Here is an 18333-nt window from a genome sequence, read left to right on the forward strand (position 1 = left end):
CAAAACCATTGATTAAGGAGAAGACCTTCCAAACATGGGATGCAGGATTAGATTTCAGACGACCTGTTCTAAGGGTGTGCACCTTCCACATTAGCTAATTAACTATTCTGAGCGACACTAGGCTTGATTCACCGACATCCGATTTAACGAGGCCTCCTTCCAACAATTCCCCTTAATCATCAACACTCACTGGCTGTTTGTTCCAAACTTCGCCGCCATGAATAGACTTATTTCTTCTAAGATTATGCAAGAAGCTTTTTTCCCCTCCAGTTCTCCTTAGCTGCAAGGTTGTCTATTGTTTAGCACATTTTAGGATTTTGTTTTAGTTGTAATTGGTCTTGTGACGATGGAAAGGAGTGGGGATTATATTTAACCAGCCAGCAGAGCCTTACTAAGAGTCATGTGTGGTTCTTCCATCTGTCTCGGTCAGTGATCGCATCTTCCCCATCTTCTGCGCCCCGAACCTGCTCCCTCCTTAATTTAAACGACCATAAAATAAGACACGCAGGTTTCTCTCTTTCCTTATACACTAGTGGCCAAAATTGTGGCAACACATCCAAGGTTTAGGGATTACAGAACTTTATCCAACTGTTGCTCCAATTTCTTATTTAATCATGCAATATATGATATTTGTAACATTCTTTGATTGTTTATAAATATCACCACCGAAATTTGCGTGTTAATTTTTAAAGGGTGGCTCCAAAAAATGCAAGGAGCGCATGAAAACTCCGAAATGTGATACCGAACAACTTGGGATCATGGTTCGCCAAGTGACTGTGACCTAAAAGGCCACAAGGGCTTGGTCGTCGTAGAAAGTCACAGCATCGCTTTCGATCTCAAGCTTCACATGCGAATATCAGAGCAGGCAGATGCACTAAACCTCAAATGTCACCCTGCATGATATTCAGTCGGTTCGCGGTTTCATTGCCGGAACTGCTGAGGGTCAGTTCATAACCGAAACAGAAAGAGGCTCGACTCACCTAGCAAAGTCATACTCACAGATTTTTACAGATTCAGTCTTTAAAAACAAAAAAGAAAACACAGAACCCCTCTGAAGTCAATGGGCATCATTCTGCAAGCCTGATAGAATACAGCTGGATCTCGGACAGGATTGGGAATAATGAGGATGGGCTTGACCGGTTTGGAGATCTGGAGTCTGGAGATCACACCTGGGTATTGGTTTCTAAGAGGGTGTCCATTACACTTTGATGGAAGTTCTCAGTCTCCAGCTAAGCAAATCCACAAAAACATCATGAGATGTTTGAAAGTGAAGGTCAGCCTTCCCATACTCCAAGCTGAACACCGCAATCGCTCACGCCGCCGGATAATGAGAACTCGGACGCTCACTCAGCAGGGTTCCATGTATATTTTATGAATGATAAGACTCAAGCTTCTGCTCCAGCCCCACACAGTTAATCCTGTAATTAAATGCCACCAAACAGTGGAATTCAATATTCAATCCAGGTTTATTGGTTAAACCCTTCTGTAGTGACATGATGACCTCAGGTCTGTTTTTATTGTCTTTTTTTGAAATGATGTCCATTCATATCATGTTACCACTGTGCTGCATGCTAATCTTGTAAGCATGGGGTTTGAATTTCAATTTTTAACAAATCCTGCATATACAGTATTATTCTAAACATTCTGAACACCTGTAGATCAATTGGAAAGTACGGTTCTTTCACGCATCTTAATTTTTAAACCTGCATGAAATAAACTCAGAATTGCCTGCAAATCCCAAAAGGTTTCCCACAAGCGTCATACAATCATTGGTAAAGGCAGCGCGCAAACTTAAATCTTGCTTACGTTGATTCCACATTCATGTATCTTACATGGACAGAGTAACACATAACTTTGTTTCTTATGAAATAACAAGGGAAGATGAGGCTGAATTTGCCAGGGAACCATGAATAGCTCGGCTGGATGTAAAGTGAGTTCTCGTTGCACGTGGGGCTTTGCGTGGCCTTGTTTACGTCTTGTGTTTAAATTTGCCATACGTTCATGGCAATGTGCCTGCCAACTAAGTCCCAAACGAGCATTTTAATCCGCTGATACAGTACATCAGGCCTCCAAAAAACAGTAAACAAGGTCTCTCTGCTCTGTACTCAAAGAAGACCAACAGGCTGGTGGGGAAGACGTCTCCTCTTCATCCCGTACTTCAGAGGGGACAGTGAAAGTCTCCTTTGAGAATGAGCTAAGCAGCCTCTCACCCCACATTCACTGGTTACCTAGGTTTGAGTCTCACAATGGGAAAAAGTGTAACACTCATCACAGAAGACATTCAGCGTTCACGAAAAAAAAATCCCCTTCCACTCGCTTAAAGCTTCCAAATGTCCCAATTAAGAAAAGCTTATCAGAGCAGCAAAGAGAGACACAAAGAGGCTCGATTCACCTACTCAAATACAGCCGCACTCGCATTTACAGATTCAGGCGTTGGAAAAGCAGAGTGGTTTCTTGCTATGATCTGGCAGCTGGAAATGAAATCATTTTGTACAAGAGGAACAAACACCTACGATGCTGAACCCCCCCGGTTGACTTTTCAAGGACCTCTTCGAGAATGAGGTAGCCGTACACTTTCAATTTCACAATAAAGCATTATTTCTTCACATGGAAAACTGGAAGAGTTTCATTTTAAATACTGTTTTTAAGATACTCCGTGTCTTTAAAAAAAAAAAAACAAACACTATCAGGACAATAAAGATAAATCCTTCAGTGGAATTTGCTCTTTGAGATACAGGAGTTTTAGCATCAGAGCAACAAGGAGCTGCAGGTGAGTCTCATTCCCCAGACCAGAGTCGGACAGCCATGTGATTCCGATCTGAGGGGAAACAAACACCGTAATCTCCGGGACCATCGGAGCAGGATCCCCTTGGGAGTTACATGTCGAGCTGAATCACACTGATCCGTGCAGGCCACCCCCCAAGAATCATCTGAAAAGCGACCATTGCTCTCCCTATTTCATAGGTCAAACACCTGCAAAGCTCCAGCAAGAACAGCTCCAGAAAACTACTTCCATACGCAAAGGTCTCGGCCTGCAGCCGGGTCTCTGCCACCCCCCCCCCAGGACTTGCATCAATCCTTCCCCCTCTCCCAACCCCCTGGTCCTGGGAGGCCGAGTTACTGTTGGTATCTGACTTTTCTTATGGATGTGGGCTTACACAGACTGCAGTTCTTCACATTTCTCTGAGAGTCCACTGTATTACTTCACAAAATGCACAAATAACTGAACCGTGTCCATGGAACGTGTGAAGCCTTCTTATATAACCCCACGTCTCTGAGCATCAGCATGTGAATAGTGTAGGACCAAACAGTAAGAGAAAAAAACTACTGGTTTAAAACAAGAAATGGGGTGGAGGGGAGAGAAAATCGACACCAAATATCCTGGAAAAAAAAAACAATTATGAGGGGGTGGAGGCGGGGGGGGGGGGGGTGGTGGGGTGAGCAAATGGTTCAGAGAGACAATACAGAAATAAGAGCGACAACAATCCCGCAAAACTCGCCACCCCCCGCCTGCCGTCCGCCACCTTCCCCCCATTCCGGCACAAAGCGGCAGTCAACAGGCGGGGGCATGAATCGGGAGGGGACTAAAAACCTGCCGGCAATTTAAAACAATGAAAAGATAACAGGAGCCCAGGAAGGAGCAACGGAGACCGATGGTCCTGCCGGCGCATCAGATGGCAGGTGAGCCGGCACAGGTCCGGGGAAGAGGGTGTCAGATAGACCACAGACCCACGGCGGCCGGCGACCCGGGGCTAAAGAGCGGCTCAGCTGTCACTAAACAGCAAATTAACTGTCACTTTCAAAGGCTTAGAAAAATGCGAGAAACATCCATTTCTGGTGCTTTCTTGCAGAGGTGTTATAAGATGAGAGGGAAAAAGTTATATATTCAGGGGAAACACGTGGAGGAAAGAAAGACACCATGAATCATGGATGTGTCAGACAGACGCAGTTTTGTTGAGAAATCGCAGTAAACATGAAAACTTTAACATGAGATGATCATTCGGTTTTTAGCCAAGTCCGTGTTTCCATGAATGAACGACATTTAAACGTTTCGCCATTTATTGGTGTGAATTGAGTGGACAGCGTGAAGCTAATCAATTACTTGTTGGTTATTTTTATTGCTACACATTATTTTTAAAATGCCGGTGTCAGAGTCCATATTACTTGCTGGCGAAACCAGTTCAGTGTATGACCTTAAGACAAAAATATGTTTTGACAATTTTCAGTGAAAACACCTATAAGGTCTTATCTACTGGAAAACGCTTGTCATACTCATATATCAATACCATGAAAATATTGTGCGAACGTTTTTATAATAATTGAAGAAAAAGGACGGTTCATTTGTTAATTTAAAAAGTATATTTGTCAACAGACGCAAATGTCCATCTGCGTTCATTAATACTGCCACAATATAGACCAGACCCCCTCAACAATGCACCTTGACACACTGTAGTGTACCCAACCAGGAGAAAAACTATTACACAAAATTAACGTATAATCATAAATACGAAAGTTAAAAATGCACCAATAAAATATTTAACCATGAGAAAATCTTAAAAGCTTGCTACTTGCCCAGCTTGATATATTGTTTTACTTTGTTTGCACTATTGCCGTGTATCCGTTATTTCTTATTACAGCTCCGAGTCTATGCATCACCTATCTTGAAACTCGATTTCCATTAAAAAAAAAAAAAATCAGCAAAATGTCCAAAATGCACTTACCGACGCCGTATTTCTCGTGTTCTGTAGGCATCCACATATTTTACGATTTGCACGTTTGGCGCATTTAAAAGAAATGCAAAAGCAGCGCCGCGACATTAAAAACTGCGTGCAACACAACGCATCCTAGCGAGCCCCAAGCACTGTCCACGGATTCATTGTTCTGGATGAGAAAACAGCGGCCGAGCGCTGCTCCTGCCGAATTCTGCATCCTGGGATATGTAGTCAAAAGCAAATTACGTCACCAGCACTTTCAGAACCTCATGTCCCATAAGCCCGCCTGCCTATGTTGACGTGGGTGACATACGTGATTGGCCAATTGCTGTTTTAATGTGGTCCCACGTGATCGCTGGATGAGAGCATGGCTGCCTGCAGCGATGGGAAGGCAATGAGGGGTGTGTAGTATTTAAGTTACTTTTCATAAGTATACGAACTGTTGAAAGTTAGCTGTCGAAGTTAGTCTTAAAGGGATTTTACAAATCTTACTCTAGTAATAGAGTTCTAACCAGCTATTTCGGATAGCTGAACTTGACAACCCGTGCGTTTAACAATATATTGGTTGTGTTCTTGTGCTCCGCATTTTTACTTAGAGGGTTTAATTCTGATATAAAATTATGAAGGAGAAATAAAAACAGAAATTGGGTGTAGCTGACTAAGTTTATGCTAACAGTGTTATGTAGCTAACCGTCAGCCGTTTCCTAATCACCTGCGAATTTGAGCTAAGACAGCATAAGTTTACTGACTTCATTGGTATGATATTGTTCTAGTAAACTGTTCAAAAGCATGGCAGCTCGGATTTTTATGGATGATCGTATAGTTAATGAAATTGTGCTCAGAAACGCGAACAGGCCAGTTTTAATTTACGAGTTAAAGTGACGCATTAAACCAGAACTTTCAGTATTCAAAGTGTCACCCCATGAGTCCCAGGTCTGATGTTTTAACCGGTTTAAGTCTTTCCTCATGGCCAAAGCTGATTTGCCGGGTTCTGATAAAAAGGTCTTGCTTCTGAATATCGGGATCTGAATAGAGGATACAGTCTGAACTGAATGGTATACTGAGAATATATATTATATTATATTTAAGTATGGAAGGCTTGGGGATAGATAGCACGGTCGGCCAACATCGCTGGAGCCGTAAGGGCATTGTTAAGGACGATTCAATTACAGGCATAGAACCAAAAACCCAATGAAACACATGTAAGCAAAGGTGATCAAACTAGGCACTGCCAAATTAAAACCTCCTTTAAAGATCTATGCCTCCATCCAGTTTCAGTGTTTGATATTTACTGAAGCTGCTTGGATACAGCCTCCAGGTTGTGGGTTCAAGTCCCACCCCAACTCTGGTGTCTGCAGAGTTCTCCTTTTTCATGTGGGGTTCCTCCCACAGTCGGGATGCATTCTGAGATATGATATTCTGCACCTCCAAATTGCTTTTAGTGTCTTATTGTCTATGTGTCCTGTGATGGAGGAGCACCCTATGCAGGGTGTATCCCAGCCTTGTGCTTTATGCTGCCTGGGACTGGCTCCAGGCCCCCCGTGACCCCGCCCAGGATGGATGGATGGATGGATATTCGAACATTATTTCAGTCTAACCAGTCCTTAAATGCACCAGCTCATCTTTTTGCTCGCATGCAGGCATCGAGTAGCAGATGCACCCATTTGCCACAGAACGCCTGCTGTTTTGGTGTGTCGAACCACAGCCAGGAAGAGGTTTCTGTGAGACAGAAGCAGGTCCTACCAAGTGGGGGGGTGGTGGGGTTGGGTGGTTGGGGGGGGGTGGACTACAGCCGTAGCTGAGCGGTAGCAGCGTGGGTGAATCAGACCACAGGACAGTGGCTCCTTCAGGGGCTTGTGTTTGGAACCACTGCTTGAAATGCAAGAACGGCAGCATTGGCCATTTTGAAGCAGAGCAGGTTATGAACTGCATTTGCCGTAACAGTCGCATCGATGGCACCTGCACTGTTACTGCACTTTTTCAGTCACTTTATCAATCATTTTATCCCCCTGTTGTGTATTTTTTGCACCGTTTTGTACTGTTTTGGACTATTTGTTCTGTCTTGTATTGTCTTGCACTGCTATTGGTCATTTTGTAAGCAAGTGTGGCTGAATGAGCAAGTATTTCAATGCATCTGTTGCACACGGCCCATAAAGATCTTGAATGTTGAATCTTGAACCGAGATACCTGCCCAAACTTACACCATTCACCTTATGAGATCCACACAGGCCACAGTCCTTAGGTCTCATGCCACTGTGCCACTTCCCTCCTCTCCCCAGAAGGGCAGGATTGCATCCTGGAGCCCTTGTCCTTCCCGGAGGGCCCCGACAGCAGTGTCCCCATTGCGGGTGTGACCGCCGCCACCATCCCCTGCGCCTTGTGTCCCGACCCTCCCCCCCTCTGGGAGAAGGAGTCGCTCCTGAAGCACATGCTGCTGGAACACAAGTTGGTCATCGCCGACGTCAGGCTGGTGGCCGATTTTCCGAGGTACCCTCACAGCTCTGACACATGAGAGCGGGAGAAGTTCCTCTTAGGCTCTGCGGGCTGCCGAGGGGTTTTCCAGAACGTTCTTCTGCCTGCTCTCTCAGAACCTTTGAGCCTGCTTAGAAGCCCAGCTCAGAGCGGGCAAAGGGGAGTGATCGTCACCACGTGCCAAAAAGGCGCCCTCCCACGCATTCCCACGCGCTCTGTTTAAATGCGCCGACATGTCGGCATTGAGAGAAATTCTGAAGGTTTCACTAAATCACAACGCAATGGCAACCCCCACCATGTCTGGGGCGGGGGGGTTGAGGAACTAGGTGGGCTCAGCTGAGTGCACGCAGTTTCCTCATCACCATACAATGTGTATATTTTATTTTATATAACCGTATCTAAAATGCCGACCCTGGGATTTGAACCAACGATCTTCCAGTCAAAGGCACCACGTTCCATCCTGCTGAGCCTCATGTCACCCCCCTATATGGGTATATATGCTGTAGGAGTACCTATATGTATCTGTGTGCTCATTCTTTATGTACACTGCAGGGCCCCTCACACACAGTCCCTTAGAAAGTCTAAGACAGTGGTGGCCAATCTTATCCGCAAAGGGCCGGTGTGTATGCAGGTTTTTGGGATAACCTGCAGGTCAGCTGTTCAAACCCGGGTGTGAGGACCCTTCAGCCAATCAGTCCTCTAATTAGTAATCTAATTAGGGAGTTGCAGCAAAAACCCGCACACACTATGGGCCTTTCTGGATTAGATTGGCCACCCCTGGTCTAAGAAAAAGAGCGGCTGAATACCCCCCCCCCACCCCGCAGCTGCAGGGTAATGAGACAGGCAGAGATGTGCGGCGTGAGTCTGCCTCACTGATCGGCGGATGGAGGGAGTTCCGCATCAGTGACTATCCATTACCATCCCGTTTCCTGGTTTCCGGGGCGACACGGCGTCCCGCCCACCCTGGGGAATAGCGACAGGGACGATGTCGTCTTTCTAGATAATTCCATAAAGAAACAATGTGGAATATTTGCTGTAGAGCTGATGTCACCCGGGGGAGTGGGAGTCATTAGCCGGGCCGCCATGTCCGCTTGGGGACAGTGTGCTCCCCGAGGCCGCAATGACACCCCGTCGCCCCGCGATCACTCCCCAGTCCTGAATAAACCCCCCCCCCCCCAGACGCCCGAAGGTCACCATTGTTGGCCAGGATCGCTTTCCCATAAAGCTGCATTCGTCTCGATGACCTCGGTTAAGAATGAATAGATGTTGAGGTTCTGAATGAGTGAAGGACACCTTGTATGTCAGCGGGCAGAATATTACCTGAGGGACCCAGAGAACGAGGCTCCTCCCTCCCCGCCAAGGGCCCCCCCCAGGAGATTCCCAAGCCATACGGATGTGAGTAACTGGGTGTGCGTATGTGCCCCCTGTTTGGTGCAGGTATATCTTGTACTGGAGGAGAAGATTCAGCGAGCTGCCCATCACTGACTTCTGCAGCGTTATCCAGACCAACTCCCACGGACCTGCCGGTAAGTGCCGCGTTGACGTGTCTCTGAGGGCCCAGATCTCACCCCCCCATCCCATCCGTTTACCTTGTGCCCACTTTTTTTTTTTTTTTTCTCTCACTCTGCAAGGTGCAGTGTGATCGAAGGCACGCACTGGGTGTGATGTCACCCACTTCCTATGACAAGCCAGTCTCCACGGGTCCGAGCAGAGATGAGACCATGTTGGTGGAGGGAGGGGGTTGGGGGTGGGGGGGGGGGGTGGTGGTGAATAGAACAAACAAAGCATGAGATGGAGGATGAGCATCCGGAATAAAGGTTTTGATGCAGTGCAGGTCTATATAAGTCCTTCTTCCAGGAAACCAGTTTATTTTTGGGGGGGGCGGGGGGGTGACTCACAATGGGCTACACTTACAGTGCTTAGGTCGCTGTGGGGACTTCCTGTTAGTCCCACTTTACACTTTGCCACAGTCTCTGCCTATATTGCACACATAGTCTTTGCCAGATGTAGTTTAGACGAAAGGCCCGATCAGGTTGATCTGTAGCAGACCAGCAGAGTTCTGAAGGAGTCGGGCAGCTTGTCTCCGCTGCCATGGAAACGACCGGCGCCCCAGCCACCTCAGCGGGTGCTAATGGGGACATAACTCATCCGGAGGGGCCAGCCTTATCATTAGCCAATGAATTGGTCAGTGATGGGGGAGGGGGCACTGTGAGGGCCGGTCAGCTTTCAGCTAGAGCCAGTGCCCCTTTATACACCCCTGGTGTAATGTGGTTTCATGGGGACACACAGAACTAGACCTGGAACTGAAGTGGTGGAATCGGCAAAATGCGATGGGACCCGCAGAAAGAAGCCTGCGGCTCCTCTGTCCATCAGGGGGCGAGGAGGTGCAAAGCGCCTTTCCTCCGCAAACCAGTCCCTGGGGTCCGCAGAGGCGAGACGCCACAGACACCTTTACTGGCATCTGTTTGGTATTAAAGGGAAATGAGAGTTAATATGCGATGGACTTCAAACCGCCGGATACGCGCTCCGCCCGCAGTCGCCGGAGCCTTCCCCCGCGGCCTGTCTGAGCCTCCGCCAACTTGTCATTTCAGAGAAGCAAGAGAAGTACTTCCTGCTGTGTGACTCCCTTCCGGAAGACCGCGTCCTGAGGGAGCAGCTTCAGCAGGAGCGACTGGTGAGTTCTCCGAACAGCGCCTCTGGTGGAGATCCTGTGTAGGTGCACCCCAGGGTTTGTCAGGGGACGGGGCAGATTCCACCATGATGGGACGCCTGCGACACCCCTGTGCCTTTTGACAATAAAAAAACTGAGGCGATACCCCTCTTTGGCTACAGTCACACTCCCCCAGGGCCACGGGTTCGATCCCTGCTCTGTTCTCCCCGAGATCGTGTGAGGTTTTCTTCTAGATGCTTCCATTTCCTCCTATAGTCCAACAGAAAAATCAGTACTTTTGAGTCAGCTCTTCGCTGCATTTAAACCAGTTGGGCCCTCGTGCTACTGTGCGCCAGCATGACAGGAAGTCAGTCGTCACAGCGAACGGTGACCCCCCCCGCCCCCCACCCAGTCTGTCCGCTCCCGGTGTGTGAATCCCCTGCCTGTCCTCTGAGCTGGTTATGGGAGTAGGGTGCAGACTAACTGCTAGTTTGCCCCAGGCGAAGGGAGATATTGTACCCTTAACAAGCAGTGAGGGTGACCAGTCACACAGGTCCTGTCCTTATGGGTAAATAACCTTGATGGAAAAAAGCAAGTTTTCTGGATTCTGGTTAAGAAGACCTGTGGTTTTTTAGGAGGAAGGGGTTAATGTCAGCCTGTTTAACTGCACCTCTACAGACTGCATGCACTTCGCTTGTCTCCTGCGATGTCGCTACTCTCCCCCTGCCATCATTCCTGACCCCGTGTCCCGGATGGTCACATGACCAAAAACTCAACCAGGAAGTCCACTAGAGTCCATGTGCTCCCAAAACCACTTCAGGCAGAACTTCCTCATGAAAACTGTCTGGGGACGAACGAGCCGCCTCTTGGCGCATTTACTGTGAAAGCTCGGGCTTGAGGTGGTGATCTGCGTGGTCTGGCCGTAGAAGAAAGCCCTCTCAGATATCAATGTGTCTTTTTTTAGCACTTAAAAGCAGAAGGGCATCCTATATCGGACCACCTGCACGCCTCGTACCCCTCGAAGGGACCTGCTGTGAGAGGAAGTCCGTTCTGATACCATGCTGGTGTTGTAAAAAAAAGACCCGCTAAGGAAAGCAAACGGCATTATGGGTGAGCGCAGGAAGCCCCCTGGAGACCGGGCTGCTCATTCTACACATTCGTTTCCTACCGCAGTTGTGTGGGAACAGAGAGATCCGGCCGAGAACTGCAGCAAAACAAAAACACCAAACAAGGGATGTCAGAGGCAGCGACCTGCATTTTAGGGGGCTTCTTACGGACTGTGGCCCGCCGGAAGGCCGTGGGCGGCCACGTCCTGTAACTAAGATTTGCGTTTGGATAAACGTGAAAGGGTTGCTCCAGAATGTGTGCTGTGTGACGCCTCCGCATCCCGTGTCTCATCATCGAGCCCCTTCTCCCTCCTTTGGGTCCTCGTTGGTTCTGGAGTCAACTAGACGCCTATATGTTCAGCGAGCCTGTCCGATTAAATAACAGCAGGCTCATCGTGCCACACAGCCTTCTGTGCCTGCTCCGTCTCAGTCCAGGGGCCGGCAGGAGGAAGGAGCTCTGTGCTCCCCCCCCACCCCCCCACCCACCGCCCCCGATCCCCATTTTCTTTTTCAATTACAAACAGAGCAGTGTTCCTGTTGGCCGAGTCTGTAAACACTCTGTCAAGCGCACAGAGGTACTAATTCAGCACTGACTCTGTGTTGAGCTGCCAGCTTCATTTAAACACTGTTCAGAGGGATCTCTCTCTCTCTCTCCCTCTCTCTCTTTCTATCTCTGTCTATCTTTATCTCTATCTCCTTCTCTCTCTCTTGTCTCACATGTACTTCCTGATTTTTCAATGACCCTTAAAAGCACCATTTTAAATGTAGCAAATCTTGAAGAGTTTGTATTTCTTGTGTTAATGTACAGGAAGTAACAGAGCCCCCCTCCCTTTCTATAATAGACACCTGTTTTAAGCTGGGGGGGAATCAATTACATCCCTTCATTGCTGTGGACACGCTGCCCCCCCCCCCCCCCCAGCACTAAGAATACCCCAGACAGTGGACTCATACACGCAGTGCAGTCAGCTTGTTTCATACAGTGGCGAGCGATGAGGCGTCTGCGTGCTGCAGGTGAGCCCGGGTTTGAAGTGCATAAGGGGGGGGGCATGTGGTGGGCTGCAGGTGCAGCTGGCTTCACAGCCAATACACACACCCCCACCCCCTTTCCTGCGTGTCTGTCACCCTTCGTAGGTGGCCATTTCTTCACATTACATATTTAGTCGTCAGTGTTGCCGCTCCGCATGCAACGAACGCGGTTAGCATTCAGTACAAAGCCTCAGCTATGCCAAAGCCCCCCCCCCCACCCTACCCCACACACACAGACATTCCTGGGGGGGGCATCAAGTGCCATCTGCAGATTCACACTTACGATAAGAGAAGTATGCCTGAATATTCACTTACTCATAGGCACACCTGCGTCTCAGTCAGCAGATTTCTAACCAACACTGTCTATTTCATAAATTTTAGGAAGTGTGTTTTTTTTCTCCCCAACACAGCTTCAGCATAAAAAAGGTAATAGACATAAAAAAAAAATAATAATGTTCTTCTTGGATGAGTATCAAGCAATTCTGGCTGTGATTGACGTCATGTGACATATCTAGGAAGGAAAAAAAAAAAACCTTTAAGGAGAAAATGCGTTGCCAGGCAACCTACATTGCCCATCTCTTACAGCAGAGATTACATAAGACTTCCACATTATAAGGGCTTTAGATAAAGCCACAGTGTTTTATTTTGATTTTCGGTTCTCTTTGGCAACAGCGTCGGTCCAGTTCACTGCCTCTCTTTACCTAAACGGCCGTCTTGCTCACGAGTTGTGTGTGACGAATGGAGAAGTTTGATAAAGAAAACATTGATACAAAGGTTACGGAAATTCCCCAGTTTCCTCAATCGTCTTAGTGAACATGCGTTTTTGAAACTGACTTCGATGGAGCGCCTTCTTCCCCCCCCCATCACATGGTTATGACCGAATGTGATTGCTAAGCAGGATTCTAATAATACGGGCTGGCTGGTTTTACTTCCTAGCTGAGCTTTCTGTGCATTCGTTTAGCAGATGTTTTTATACGAAGCAACATCCTTTTTTTTTTGCGAGAAAGACAGTCCCTGCAGCAAGTGGGAGCTTAAGGGGTTTGGTCAGGGGCCCAAGAGTGAAATTAGTCTGCCAGGTCTGGGATTTGAACCTGTGACCTTCTGATCACAGGGATAGTGTTCTAACCCACTGAGCCACACACAGCTTTCTAAAGGTCGATTCCTTTGCATACCAGCCAAGAGCATTCCCGCAGAGTGCTAAGCCCCCATACATTTTGTATTTTTGGAAAGTAAAGCCGGTCGTCATTTTGTGCGTGTGAACCCGAGGCCGCTTCCTGAAGGAGGCAAGCAGGCGAATGGTGGACAGCAGGCGGACCTAGAACAAGGCACTCAAGCACGCGACGTCTTTCTTTCCGTGTGCTCGCAGGAGCAGATTCTGGAACAGCAGCAAAGGGAGAGAGATGACCACACCTTTCAGCGCACGTGCATGTTCTGTCCCGAGCAGTTCACGGGAAACAGGTGAGGGCTTGCAGGAAGTGCCATGTCTGTCTCCCAGGAAGCAAGTGTGGAGTATATTAGAAATTGGTGGGAAATTGGTATTACGGTTCGAGGGAGTAGGGAAACCGAAGACCCGTGGGACAAAGGCGTGACCCACATGTAGGTAGATGCTGAGGAGGGTTTCCGCCAGTGATCTGACATCCACGTGCTGCACACAGCAGTTATGTCAGGGCCTGCTGGTGTACAAACATGGGGGTTTTCCTGAAAACTCCCCCTGGGCTTACATACAGTATATCCACAGCAGGGCACTACCAAACACTACCAAAGCTGAATTCACGAAATTCCTTTCAGTGTTCATTTCGGAGACTCGTGACTTTATGGTAGTGTCAAGTCACAGTCAGCTTACTTTTTATGGTGTGCTTGCACAACGAAATCGGGTAGCAGTCTCCCCTAGTGCAAGGTTCACACGTAGTAATATTGTTAAACAACACAATAGAATAAAAATTATTAAATAAAAAATAATATTTATAAATAGTCCAACAATTAGTGTCCTGAGTAAGATGCTATATATATATATATATATTGCATCATTTGCATCATTTGCAATGGCACCATTTCCTCCTTCTTTCCAGGTCTTTGCTTCTGAACCACATGGTGAAGGAGCACGGCTTCAACGTGGGCCTGCCGGACAACATCGTGCACTGCGACGAGTTCCTGGACACGCTGCAGGCGAAGCTCGATAGGTATGTGCAGCGGCGGCAGTGCTGAAACCACACGTTTGTGCGGGGCCCCAGGGGTTGGGGGCCCCCTAGTGACCGCAGACAGTCACTGCACTAGGGTCGTTTTGGGGCAGGGGGCCCCGAGGTGATTTGTTGAGTGAGATCCCAGAAACAGCAAACTCCAGTTTGGGTATGTGCCTCAAACTCGAGATGAATTTTCCTCCATCCTCACTCTTCACTGATGTAAGTTAAAAAATAATGATAAATCTTCTCTTTTTTTTTATCCCAAGGGAAATTGTCGTAACAGTGACAGAACAAATGCCCCCCCCACCCCCGAATAGTTTTTATTTTCTGCAATTTTATTGATCAGTAAATTGTCTTGATTGTGTGATGCTATTGCTACAGTAGTGCAGAGAAAGCAAAGGTTTATATTCGCATTGAACGGGGCCTGTAACCGCAGAGGACTGGGTGTGGGAGGCAGCAGTGTCGGGGTCTGATGACAGAGTCTGTGTAGGACTACGACAGGGGCCACACAGCCAGGAACATGACAAACCTGCTCCGAGTGGGCCGATCTGCAGCATGAGCCTGCGGGCAGGAGAGTCCACGCCCGCGGGGGGGTTCTCTGTGAGCCAGCCCGGCTCACCGCTCCTTGGTTCCCCATTAGCGGTCGTGTCGGCCCCTCTCAGCGTTCGCGTGGCACGGCCTGAGCGGGTGGCCAGCTGTCCTCCGACCTCTCGTCAGGATGTGATGCACACAGAAGGCAGCTCCTATTGCTACCCCCCCTGCCAGGGCTAGGATGGAAGAGGCCTTGAAGAACACCACCCTCGTGTTTCCCTTACGACCTGCTGGAGGAGGAAGCTGGCTGCTGCTACGGCCTTTAATGCTGCTTCACTTTCTCCGCTTGGCAGCAGAACTGTTTTTCCGCCATGTTGTTATTGGCTAATGGAGCAAAGAATGTATTTTTATTTGTTTTATTTTTTTTTATAAACGCTGTTGGTGTATGTTATACGGTGTGGCTGCTCTTCACTTGGGATCCATTGTCTCTCAACCTGAATACTGTCTGTCGCGTTTGTCACGGACGTCCCTCCATCAGCTGTCACGAATCCGAATCACCTCCCCAGTTCCCTGCAGCATTCTCGCTCCTGTGCTCCAGGGCTCCCCCTGCTGGCGCGTCCCCTCACTAGCAGCTCTGAGCACCCCTGTCTCTCCCCATCACAGTTTGTTGCTGATGATTCTGTCGTTTTATTTTTAGACCGTCTCTGTAGATCTGTGGTTTTTTTTTTTTATTCCTTCTACAGCTTGCGGTGCTTGTACTGCGAGAAAACCTTCAGGGACAAAAACACACTGAAGGACCATATGCGCAAGAAGCTGCACCGTAAGATCAACTCCAGCAACAAGGAGTATGACCGCTTCTACGTCATCAACTACTTGGTACAGCCCTGCGCATGCAACCACTAACAGCGAAAAATGGTTGGGGGGAGGGGGGGGGGGGGCGGAGCCACAGGGACCGCCCCCCAGCTGAAAGCTGATTGGCCCATGGAGTGCATCCTCCTCTGTCACTCACCGATTAGAAACATATCATTGGCTAACAATAGGGACGGCCCATCTGTATAAATTATGACTCCTCTTGTGCCCCTGGGATGATGTATTGGTGGGACAGAGATGAGTTAATGAGCCACACACACCGTCGGTGTGGACCTTCCCAGCACAGGCAGAACCCTACAAAGGAGAAGCTCAGTGTGCAATTGGCGTTTATATTATTTTTCCCTGGAGATGCGGCCTAGTTGACGGTGCCCACCTCACCGTCACGGTGTGAGCTACAGCACCTCACCGTCACGGTGTGGCGTGTTTGTGGGTTTATGCAGTTATTGCGTGCTGCTGGATGCACACGATCACTTTCTGTAATGTCGCTGTGGCAGCATGGAGGTCATTATATCAGAGTCGTGCGGCCGGGTCGTTCACCTGGGATGCGGACGACAGACCGGGGCGTCGCTGGCTGCAGGGGCGCGGTTCAAAGCCCGTGCTCAGGGTGTGCCGTCAACGCCGTTTCAGAGTTGGAACGACTCTTCCTTGCGTTGACAGTCTCGGAATGATTTGTTTGAGCGTGTTGAGTGTCCGACAGTTTATGAATAATATTGGCATTGGTTCAAAGATTTGCAAGGTCATGGGTGATCCAGAGGTGTGGAGGGATACTGGAAAGACCCAAGTGAGGTCCTTTTATTTTTTTAGTTGAAACAAATTGAGTAAATGTGCAAGGATCTTAACTATACAAGCTAATCCATTAGTCACGTTTTAGATGCAAGTGATATTTTTCAAATTGCATTTTTATTAATCAGGAACTGGGAAAGACTTGGGAAGAGGTTCAATCAGAGGACGATCGTGAGATGATGGAGGACAGGGATGAGTAAGTCTGTATGGGAAGATCTTAAGCTCCTGAAAATCTGCACTCTAGAACGCAGTGGTTACATGTGATTTTTATTCTCTCTAGTGATTGGTCAGACTGGCAGGCCCGCCCCCTGTATGCTGTCTGTCTGTTCTGTGAGCACCAATCAGAAACCATGGACCAGATCTACACTCACATGCAGGTTTGGTTCCTTGCTGGCCTAAACTGACCTGGTTCACCTTTGGGTGCCTGTGTTCATTTCTGAAAGTTAGGATCTTCTTTTATCGATATAAGGAAGTTCCTAGTATTTTTACACATTGCAGAAAAAGACTTACAACACTAATACTTTTTCATGAAGCATTGATTGTGCTGTGTGCGTATGTGTGTGTTTTGTGGTTTTTTTTTCAGGACAGACACGGATTTGATCTTCATAAATTAAAAGCAGAATTCAGTAAGTAGGGCTCAAACATCATGCATACTCTTTTGATAGGAGAGCTATCAATTTTGTCATTTTATATGTGGTTGCAGGGGTTTGTAATCAACACTATGTGGCACCTATCAGCGTATCTGAGGTTGTCTTTCGTGTGTGTCGTGTTATAGACCTGAAATTTTACCAGCAAGTGAAACTGGTGAACTTCATAAGACGGGAGGTTCACCAGTGCCGTTGCTATGGCTGCCAGGAGAAGTTCGACAGCAGGGAGGCAGTTGTGCAACACATGCGGGACGCTGCCCATGCGATGGCGTTGCCTCCGCAGTCCACCTGGGACCAGCCTCAGTAAACATACTTCCATCTCTTTTACTTCACGTTACTAAAGTGTGACGCCGCTGTTCACACCAGCCCTTCTCTCCCTCTCGAACCCGACTCTTCTTCTAGGTACTACTTTCCCACTTACGAAAACGACGGACTGCTGTGCGCCCTGTCTGACAGCGACGGCGAGTCGGACCCCGCCGGCTGGGGCGCGGACGTTCCCGTGATCTCAGAGGACGTATCCACCCTGGAAGCACTCAGGCAGAACAGCGTGCTCGGTCACCTGCTGGAGGACAGGGACAGCCCCCCTATGGGCCCCGGGGCCGTGTGATTTAGGGCCACTGGCCTGCGACTTCTCCTTTGAAAGCCCACGGGGCAGGACTCTTTGGGACAGTCATAGCTGGAAAGCAGAAGCAGCCAAAATTGGCTTCATCTAAAATGTCTCATTGAACTTAATATCGTTTGGACTTTATTCAGGAAGTGACGTAAATAAATAAAACTGAGTTAAAACAGTTCAGGCAGAAGTCTGTCACTGTGATCAGAGGATGACAGAAATGTTTGGTTTGTGTGCTGTGATTTGAGGAGGAGCAGGTAATGAGCTACATGGTGGACAAGACAGACCACCGCAAGGCAAAACAACAGTGTGCAATTCGGGACATGAAAGCACCATCTCATATCTGCCCTGCTTTTCACACTCGGTGCATACAATGAGCAAACAAGCCTCAGTTTGTGCTCCTCCTCTATTATGCTCAGGGAGGTGGCGCCCATTTTACAGCAATCGGAGAATGACGTTAATGGGGGCAAATCAGCCATCGGCTGGGATCAACCGATCTGGACCAGGGCTTAGAGAGCAAGCTGTAAAGCCAAGTTCCGTGTTAATTAAAGACTCCTGTCAGACATGTCTAGCGGCATGGGGGGGGAGGGGGGGGGGTTGGTAGGCCTAATGAGCAAGACTTCACAGAGGATGCATGCAGCTTAAATTGGTCCAAACATGGGCCCTCTTGTAAACAGTATCTAGTTATTGTTTGCAAGATAATATTATGTAAAAATGCTCCATTGCAATTCTCTGTCTTTTTTTCA

At 48.2% G+C, this 18333-nt stretch overlaps 2 protein-coding genes across 4 annotated transcripts in view; one reads left to right on the forward strand and one right to left on the reverse strand.

Moving 5' to 3' along the window:
* The window catches only part of LOC111843085 (dedicator of cytokinesis protein 4), a 71421-nt gene extending 66499 nt beyond the window's left edge, over window positions 1-4922 (reverse strand). For both annotated transcript variants that reach the window (XM_072710076.1, XM_072710075.1), the window contains exon 1: window positions 4722-4922. In XM_072710076.1, the coding sequence (XP_072566177.1) occupies window positions 4722-4758 (37 nt within the window). In that variant the 5' untranslated portion in view covers window positions 4759-4922. The remainder of the gene's footprint in view (window positions 1-4721) is intronic.
* Window positions 4923-5028: 106 nt separating this feature from the next.
* Window positions 5029-17768, forward strand: znf277 (zinc finger protein 277). Of its 2 annotated transcripts, none has more exons than XM_023810313.1 (12): window positions 5029-5113; window positions 6992-7199; window positions 8622-8710; window positions 9776-9858; window positions 13333-13424; window positions 14036-14146; window positions 15421-15553; window positions 16459-16526; window positions 16611-16707; window positions 16914-16956; window positions 17106-17280; window positions 17380-17768. In XM_023810313.1, the coding sequence occupies exons 1-12, from the start codon at window positions 5080-5082 to the stop codon at window positions 17582-17584; spliced, it is 1338 nt and encodes a 445-aa protein (XP_023666081.1). In that variant the 5' UTR covers window positions 5029-5079; the 3' UTR covers window positions 17585-17768. The 2 variants fall into 2 exon arrangements, with proteins under 2 accessions (XP_023666081.1, XP_023666082.1); XM_023810314.1 differs by having other exon boundaries at window positions 5050-5113; window positions 6995-7199.
* Window positions 17769-18333: the final 565 nt, after the last annotated feature.

This window comes from Paramormyrops kingsleyae, chromosome 3, assembly GCF_048594095.1.
Source record: "Paramormyrops kingsleyae isolate MSU_618 chromosome 3, PKINGS_0.4, whole genome shotgun sequence".
In the NCBI taxonomy this organism is placed as follows: Eukaryota; Metazoa; Chordata; class Actinopteri; order Osteoglossiformes; family Mormyridae; genus Paramormyrops; species Paramormyrops kingsleyae.

What these genes read in the sequence shown, in the direction of transcription:
- znf277 (XM_023810313.1), top strand. Translation starts at nt 5,080, where the DNA reads ATGGCTGCCTGCAGCGATGGGAAGGCAATGAGGG. An exon ending in CAACTCCCACGGACCTGCCG is followed by an intron (nt 8,711 to 9,775) that starts GTAAGTGCCGCG and finishes TTGTCATTTCAG; the next exon opens with AGAAGCAAGAGAAGTACTTC. An exon ending in AGCTTCAGCAGGAGCGACTG is followed by an intron (nt 9,859 to 13,332) that starts GTGAGTTCTCCG and finishes GTGTGCTCGCAG; the next exon opens with GAGCAGATTCTGGAACAGCA.